This window comes from Nycticebus coucang, chromosome 3, assembly GCF_027406575.1.
Source record: "Nycticebus coucang isolate mNycCou1 chromosome 3, mNycCou1.pri, whole genome shotgun sequence".
NCBI lineage: Eukaryota > Metazoa > Chordata > Mammalia > Primates > Lorisidae > Nycticebus > Nycticebus coucang.
In genome coordinates, this window is record NC_069782.1 from 76,201,559 (window position 1) to 76,210,419 (window position 8,861).

Below are 8,861 nucleotides of genomic sequence, written 5' to 3' on the forward strand. Positions count from 1 at the left end.
TCCCTTGTTCCCCACCAAGGGAGCTGGCTGAGCCACTCACCGGCTGAGCACACTCAGGGTCTGCTCCTGCCCAGAATCCCCTGGGAAAGGCCAGCTCCCCTTGTCATCAGTTCCTAGGAATGACCAGTCTCTGGGCACCTGTGTCCATACTACCCACCATGGGGTGAGGACCCTGTACAAGGCCCAGCTTAGAGTGAGCAAACTGGGGTTTGGGAACTCTGCCTCTTGCTAGAACCAGGGACAAGTCAGGGGCCACACACCCATTTGTGGAAACGAGTGCAGACTTTAGGATCCAGTGAGGCCATGTGACCACAGAGTCCCCTCTGCTGCCCAGCCAATGCTCAGCAGAAGCTGTCGTGAGTGGCAGAGAGCGAGCCAGGCCTTAAATCCAGCTGTCCAGGTAGCCTGCAAGGCCGCTGGCTGCCGCTCAGGCTCACCAGCCCCAAGACAGTAACCTTTCTGGGGGTTCCCCCTTTCTACTGAATTTCACTGCCAAAGGGTCCTTGAAACTTCCCCGGGGTTGGGGCTAAGGCAACGGAGGAAGGGACCCTGAATGTGAAGGGGAATTTTACACACTCAGGACGCCAACACAGAGATGACCACCATGGGGCAGGAGTGAGCTATAGCAGCCCAGGCCTTTGCGTGTGGGAGGGCGCTACCCTGTCCAGAGCCTCTTCTCTAGGCCAGTTCAGAGGATGAATAAGATGAACCTAAAGGCAGGCATCTTCCTCCTTTGAAATCTGGAGGCAGTGACGCTGAAGAAACCTCAACATCAGGCACCTGCCAGGGCCATGTGTGCTCCCTGTGTGCAGTGAGGGAAAAAGCCCTTCTGGACCAATGCTGTCCCAATGCCTAGGCAAGGCTCGGGGAGCAGGTCACTGCTAGATTTCAGCCCGTTTACCTACCTGGCCAGGCCCCTTAATGCAGTGCATCATCTGCGCAACTGTCCAAGTGGGTGGCCCCCATACCACACACCTTCCCTCCTTCACTGTGGACTTCCCAGTGGGCCCTGGGCCTTCTTCTTTCCTCCTCACAGCCTCTTGCAGCATACTGACAGCGTTTACCTTCCACCCTCCTTGACCAGAAAAACAGGGCCAGTAGTCTTTCAGAAAAATTGTGAACCCTCTAGAGGGACTCAGAGAAACTGACAAAGTGTGGAACCTATAGTAAGGGCCCCAGGGCCCCTCCAGGACTCCAGCCACTGCAGGGTGTTCATCCAGGGGACACTGCAGAGAGCACAGCCACAACAGGACTAGGGCCCAGCCCTGCCCCTCCCCTCCCCCGCCAGCCTCCCATATGGCTGGAGTTCTCCTAGGCTGTGTACCGCTAACCCTGGACTTCCATCCCACAGGTGTGAGCCAGGGTCCCTGGCAGACAGAGCAAGGGAGAAGGCCCACTGGCTGGGCTGCTTCCAAAAGTTCCTGGCCTACATGCTACTGTCCGTGGCCTGCTTCCTCCACCCTGTCCTGGTCTGGCACGTGACCATCCCAGGTAGGAACCTGGGGCAGGGTGTGGGCAGGGTAGTCAGGCATGTGCCCTCCACAGCAGGTGGGCTGAGTCCTGCTCTGTATCTCCCCAGTGCCTACCCAGGTTTGGCGGGCACTCCATGGTGCCCCAAAAGACTTTCCAACATCGTCTCCGGTTTCCCCTCCCCCAGTGCACCTACTAGTCAGCCCAGTTTTGGCTGCAGAAACCAGGATTCACTGCTCCCACCTCTTTGGTTTTGTCCATGATCTTTTCTGCTATTTCCTATCTATTAAAACTGTGACCCTCATCACCAACCCATCTAAAATACAGAGAAGCTGACCCTCCAGGGAGACTATGTTGAAAAGCAGAGCTGCCATCCTTCTTGCCATATTTTTCCAAGTGCCTGTCTTAGCCTCTCCAGGCAGACTCCTGAAATGGACTCAGCACTGAGCAGGCCAGAACAAGGCACAAACCCTCGCTGCTCGGACAGGGAAACCCACACAGGAGGCTCTGGCTCTGGGAGGCACCCATAGTTACTTTTCCACTTGCTCTGGGCAGGGCTGAGCTCCCAGCAGACTGAGAGCCGAGCTCAGGTCTCGGAGGCAGCATCCATGCGGGGACCCGGAGGGAGCCCAACACAAGGCCTGCCACACCCAAAGAAATTTGCATTTTATTTTTTGTTTACTGGGTAACAGTTGGGGAGGCTGAAATAAAAGGGGATCTCCCTGCCAATTTCTGGGAATGAAAGGAAACCCAGTTCAGCAATCAGGACCCAATATCCAAAATAGTGTCTAGGCAGCTGAAGGCAGCATGGGTCTAGCCCAAAGTTCTGTCCTGGGATAGAGACTAAGCCTGGGGACAGAATCCAGGTGGGCTGCAGCAGGGCCACTGTCAATAAGAAGGCCTTGGGCTGAGGGAACAGAGAGGGCCCTTGAGGAACAGATGGAGTCCTGCCTTGATTTCCAAACTGGGCCCAGCTGCTCGGCTCCACAGCACTGGCCCTACTCACATCCTTCTGCGGGGGTCCAGCCTGCCCCTTGAGTCCTTATGGAATGCAAGGACATGCAAAGTGTAAGGACTGGAGCCACAGAGGCCTGAGAGTGACCACACAGCCCTGGGATGTGAGGGCCCTGTGGCACCACAGGCCCACACAGCCTCTTGTTTTCTGCACACGTCCAGCACTCTGACCTTCCACCTCTCTTCCAGGCTCCATGCTCATCATCACTGGCCTGGCCTACTTCCTGCTAAGCAAGCGGAAGAAGAGGAAAGCTGCCCCCGAGGTGCTGGGCCCCCCGGAGCAGTACACAGACCCCTCCGGCAGCGCCATGAGTACCACCGGTTCTGGGGACACTGAGCAAACCTATACCTTTCATGGGGCCCTCAAGGAGGGGCCCAGCTCCCTCTTCATCCACATGAAGAGCATCCTGAAGGGGGCCAAGAAGCCCAGCCCCCTGCAGGCCCCAGACACCCTGATGGAGCTGAGTCTGGAGCCGGCTGACTCCCTGGCCAGGAAGAAGCAGGTGCACTTTGAAGACAACGTGGTCCGAATCATCCCGTCCCTCACAGAAGGCCTGGACGAGGGGGACAGCGAGCCAGAGGAGACCACCTCCGACACAGCCCCCATCATCCCTCATGCCCAGGCCCCACTCCTCCTGTCTTCTTTCATGGCCACCGACCTGTTCTGAGCTGCTCCTTCCAGCCTGGGAAGTCTCACTGCAGAGACCCGTGATCCTGCCTGGAGTTTCCTGATGTCCTCGGGCCCTCCAGGGAGCTTAGGGTCTTCACAGGTCAGCTCCTTACAGGGTGACCAGACATCCTCGAGGCAGCTGGCCTCCGGGGCCACTGGAAGGTGTAACAGCCCCAGGGCTGGCAGAGGCCCAGAGGGAGGCACAAACAAGGCAGGCACCAATGGGGCCAGCCCGGCTCCTCCCTCCTGTGCCACCTGTGGGGAATCCCTGTTTTTCCCGAAGAGAACATCACTCCCACTTCACACAGGCTACAGGTCCCACTGCTTCCGCCCCAAAAGGGACGGAGCCTCTGGGCTTCCCTTACTTCTGATTTGGAGTTCGGCACTCAGCAAGGACCCTATGGTCCACCCATCTCTGATGCCACAATGCAGCTCTGAAGGCCCAGAGATGCGTCAGCAGTCTCAGCACCTCAAAGGCTAGCCATGGCCATGGGTCCTGATATTGTTCACAGAGGGGAGGAGAGGCTGAAAACCCTCAGGGAGGGAGCTGCCAGGCAGTGGGCCACATTCTCTGCATGCTCAGGGGCTGGGGCTGACCAGCAGGAGTTATAGGGCTGCTCAGGGCAACAATGCCTCTTCTGTGCTCACTACGGGAGAGCCAGGCCAGACGAGCACAGATCTTCCCAGAAGCACAGCTGGGTGGGGGGGGGTCCCTGCATCCCCCCCACATGGCCCTGTCCAAGATTCCAAGTTGATGATGCAAAGCGACATACCGAAAGCCTGTGACAATCTTCAGCTGTAAATGCCAGAGCACCGGAAGCAGTGAGTGCCCACTGTGTGCAGGACCAGAGGCAGTAACTCAAAGGGTCACATACCACAGAGCAGTGGCCCTGATATGCTTAGGTGCCTGTAGAAGAATAGATGGTAAATATATGTTTATTCAAAATGGGAGGGAAGAAGTGCTGGGCAGAGGAAAGGGCTGCAGGCAAGTTCTCTGCTGTGGGGCTACAGAAGCGACAATTAACCCAGAATGAACAAAGAAATAGGAATTATATATTCTCTGTGAAAGGATTTGCAATATAGTTCCTACTTTTTAAAAAAAGTGACCTTTGGAAGAGCAGATGCTATTCCGTGTAGGCAACTGCAGGGAATGCGCAATCAGAAGGAAGGATCCTGCCGCTCCCCAGGCCGAGTGAGTGAGCTGATACCAGGGCTCTGGGGAAGGAGTTCAGACCATACTTTTTCTTCACACTTTAGATGGGACAGTTGTGTCTGTTCTCAGACACTCTTCAACATCCTTCACAGGTTATTTTTCAAAGGTGAGGAAATAACGGCCAGCCAGAAGTTGGTATCAGTCTGGGACCTAAATCCAGCAGATGTTCTTAGCAAGCAGAGCTTTGCCTGCAAGAACCCAGATCTTCTCTCAAATCAAATGACAAGTGGCTAACAAATTCATTCCTGTAAGCCTTCAAAGGTGAGAGCTATAGAGTTGTTCTGTAGCTGCCCCGGAGGCAGGACCTCAGGCTATGATAGTCCAAAGTCAGAGAAGAGTGAACAACATGGGGATAGGTGGACAGGGACCATGCCCCATTCCTGACGGGCTGGGAGCCAGGAGAAGGGTAATGTGATGGCCACAGATGCCCACATGGCAAGAATGTGGCCAGCCTCAGGAGCTGGATGTTCCTGAGCTTCAGAGCAGGTCCATACGCGGAACCCCAAGCCAGCAGAGCTGGATGGCCAGGTCATAAGAAGCAAACCTAAGAGTGTGGAGTCAGAGCTGTCAGATCCTGTTTAATAAACACTCTGTACAGCTAAGTGCTAGAGTGTTATTTGTGGAAGGATGTGTCTCAGAGGTGAGGGTGCATTGGGAGTTCCTGTGATAACCTGCAGATGATTCTGACACGTCAGGGCTTCCTGGTGACATCACCAGTTAAGGGAGAGTCTGCTGGTGGGCAGCATCAGAGGACAATGATTATCTTACCCAGGTTGGTAACGTAAACCTCTCAAACATTCTTCCAGCTATCAAAAATAAAAAAGACTGGAATGAGATCATTAAATAGACCTGAACCTTCACCGTCAGGACACCCAGCATGGAAGTGGTGCCACCTTATAAGCCGATGAGAACCACATGTCTACAACCACATCCTTATCCATAGTATCCCAGCACAGCAAATGGAATCATCCTCATCCTTGCTGAAAAACCCAGACCACAAGAGCTGACCCTGTCGCAGCCCTCCTCACTCTGAGCAGAAAGCAGAGCAGACACGCTGCAGACACAGAAGGGAGCAGCTGGGCATAGGTAGAGCACCAGGCTGTTCAATCTGCCACGGACACGATGCTGGTGAACCTTGGCTAAGCCCCTTCACACCTCTGGTTCAGGATCCCCTATCGTGTGGGAATTACAGCAATGACCCACAAGATAAGGGGAAAGTGATATTCAGATAACAAATCACAAGTTATTACAAGTGCACTGCATCCCTGTTACTGCAGGTGCCTCGCCATGAGGAAACACCACCTGAGTTGTGTTAGGGCAAGGTCAAGCTGGTACAAGAGTTCCTTTCTCAATCTGAGCCTGGGGAATCCATCCCCCAACCTAGACGAAAACCATAGTGGACCCCACAGTCACAAGAAGCCACACCCTGGGAGTCACACAGTATGTCTTCTCCCTCTGTCCCATCAGCTCCAAGATGGTATTCTATATTTAGTTTTCTTAAATATATTTATTGTGATATAATTTATACAAGGTCAGATAGCCATAAAAAGTGCTACATACCTCACTGCTGAATATCACTATGGTCACCTTTGAAGTACTCCCCTTGGGGAGCTGTACATGGACATCAGTGCCTAGTCCACTCTTTAAAGCAATTTTGGAACTCTTTTTCTGAAACAGCCATCAGAGCTATCCTTATACAAGGTCTGACAATTAAGTTCATGAACTCATCCTAGAAGAAGCGCTACAGACCTCATTGCTGACCATCACTATGGTCACCGGATGGCCAAGGGGAGGAAGGAATACTTGGAAGGTGATCATAGTAATATTCACCAATGAGGTATGCAGCACTTCATCTAGTACGCAAACTTAATTACCAGAACTTGTCTACCATAAAATTCACCAATTCAAAGCATACAGCTACCTTGTTTTTAGTACATTCATAATCTAATTTCATTACAATCTAGGTTCACATTTTCATTACCCCAAAAAAGAAACTCAGCCCAGTACCGAAGAGCAGTCATGCCCCACCTCCCATTCCCTTCCCTAAGCAACCACCAATCTACTTTCTGTCTTGGTATATATGTTCCTAGTCTAGGCATTTTATACAAATGGGATCATATAATATGTGGTCTTTTGTGACTTTGTTCATTTAGCATGCTATTTTTGAGGTTCATCCATGTTGTAGCACATATCTTTATTTCATTTCTTTCCGGGCTGAGTATTCCATTGTATGGAAATACTATCTTGTGTTTATCCATTCATCCATTGATAAACTTTGGAGGTGTTTCCACTTTGTGCCTATAATGAATAATGCTGCTGAAAACATTGTGTACACACTTTTGCGTGGACATATGTCCTTATTTCTCTTGGGTGTACACCTAGGGGTGGAATTTCTGGGTCATGTGGCAACTCTGTGTTTTACTTCTTGAGGAACTTCCAAGCTGTTTTCTAAAGGGTCTTCTCTATTTTACATTCCCATCAGTTTCTTATTTCCTTGCCAACACTTACTATTGTAAATCTTTTTTATTATATTCATTTATCCATTGTGATTTTTATTTGTATTTCCCAAGTGACTGGTGTTGAGCATCTTTTTACATAATATTGGACTTTTAATATCTTATTTGATAAGTGTCTATTCAAATACTCTGCCTGTTTTTTAATCATGTTATTTGTCTTTCTTGTTTTGAGTTGTTAATATATTCTGGATACTAGACCCTTATAAGATACATGCTTCACAAATATTTTTTTCCATCCTGTGAGTTCCCTTTTCACTTTCTTGATAGTATCCTTTAAAGCATAAAAAATTTAATTTTGGTGAAATCCGATTTATCTTTTTTTTTCTTTTGTTTCTTGTTCTTCTGTGGTCGAATCTAAGAAATCATTGCATGGCCAAATGGCATGAAGATTCATTCTTATACATTTTCAAGTGTTTTGTAATTTTAGCTCTTACACATAGATCCATGATTAATTTTGAGATAATCTGTCTGTGTACTGTAAGGTGGAATCCAACTTAATTATTTTACATATGGACATCCAGTTGTTACAGCATTTGTTCAACCAGTAGACATTTCATTTGTTAAATCAAATTGTCTTGACATCTTTACCAAAAGTGAACAAGCCATAAATGTATTTATTTTTAACCATGCAACTCTTGTTCCATTGATTTGTTTATCTTTATGCCATTGCCACACAGTTTTGAATACTGTAGCTTTGTAGTAAGTTTTGAAACCAGGAAGTCTAAGCTCTGGCCCCAAACTTGTTCTTTTTTAAGATTGTTTTGGCTATCCAGGGTCCTTTGCACTTCCATTATGAATTTTAGGATCATTTTGTCAATTTCCAAGAAAAAAAACAAGCTGAGATATTAATGGGGATTTATTTGCTTTGACTATAAGTAATTTGGAGGAGTATTTCATCTTAACAATATTGAGTCTTTCTGGTCTGGGAATGTGGGATGTCTTTCCATTTATTTAGATCTTCTTGAATTTCTTTCAACAATGTATTTCCAGTGGTGCGAGTCTCAAATTTTTTTTATTGAAATTATTCTTAAATATTTTATTCCTTTTCATGCCTTCAACAATGGAATTGTTTTCTTAATTTCAATTTCAGATGCCAGTATGCAGAAATATGATTATTTTTTATGTGTGTATCTCATACTTTGCAAACTTGCTGAGCTAATTTATTAGTTACAGTAATTTTTAATAGATACTTTAACATGATCTACATATACTATCATGTCATCTGAAAATATGAAGAGTTTTACTTCTTTCTGTCCAATGAGAAACATTTTATTTTTTTTTCCTGATTATGTCTGGCTAAAGCCTCCAGTACAATATTAAAGAAGTTCCAAGAGCAGTCATCCTTGTCTTGTTCCTGATCAGTTTTTCACCATTGAATATTATTTTAGTGATGGAGTTTTTGTAGATGTCCTTTACTGGGTTGAGGAAGTTTCCTTCTTTTTTCATTTTTTAATTTTTTTTTAAAAAGCCTACAGCAGGAAGTTTCCTTCTAATTCCAGTTTGTTGAAAGTTTTTTATCATGAAACAGTACTGGATTTTGTCAACTGATTTTTCTGCAGCTATTGAGAAGATCATGTGCTTTTTGTTCTTTATTCTATCAACATTAATTGAGTCTCGGCTATTTAAGCAATCTGTATTCCTGGAATAAATTCTACTTGTTCATGGCATATTATCCTTTTGTATGTTGCTGGATTATGTCTTCTCTGTTGATATATATTGTTGAGAATTTTTGTGTGTCTATTTATAAGGGTATTTGGTCTGCAGTTTGTTTATTCTATGTGATGTCTTTGTATTTTTTCTTCTTTTTTTTTTTTTTTGAGACAGAGTCTCACTTTGTCACCAATGGTAGCGTGCTGCAGCATCACAGCTCACAACAACCTTGAACTCTAGGTCTCAAGCAATGCTCTTGCCTCAGCCTCCCAAGTGGCTGGTACTACAGGCGCCTACCACAACACCCGGCTATTTTTAAAGACAGGGT

General features: G+C 47.7%; 1 protein-coding gene across 3 annotated transcripts in view; it reads left to right on the top strand.

Annotated features, from left to right (window-relative positions):
* TMEM72 (transmembrane protein 72) overlaps positions 1–7,797 on the top strand; it is a 30,383-nt gene extending 22,586 nt beyond the window's left edge. For all 3 annotated transcript variants that reach the window (XM_053586261.1, XM_053586260.1, XM_053586262.1), the window contains 2 exons: positions 1,352–1,491; positions 2,674–7,797. In XM_053586261.1, the coding sequence (XP_053442236.1) occupies positions 1,352–1,491; positions 2,674–3,152 (619 nt within the window). In that variant the 3' untranslated portion in view covers positions 3,153–7,797. The remainder of the gene's footprint in view (positions 1–1,351; positions 1,492–2,673) is intronic.
* The last annotated feature ends 1,064 nt before the right edge of the window (positions 7,798–8,861 follow it).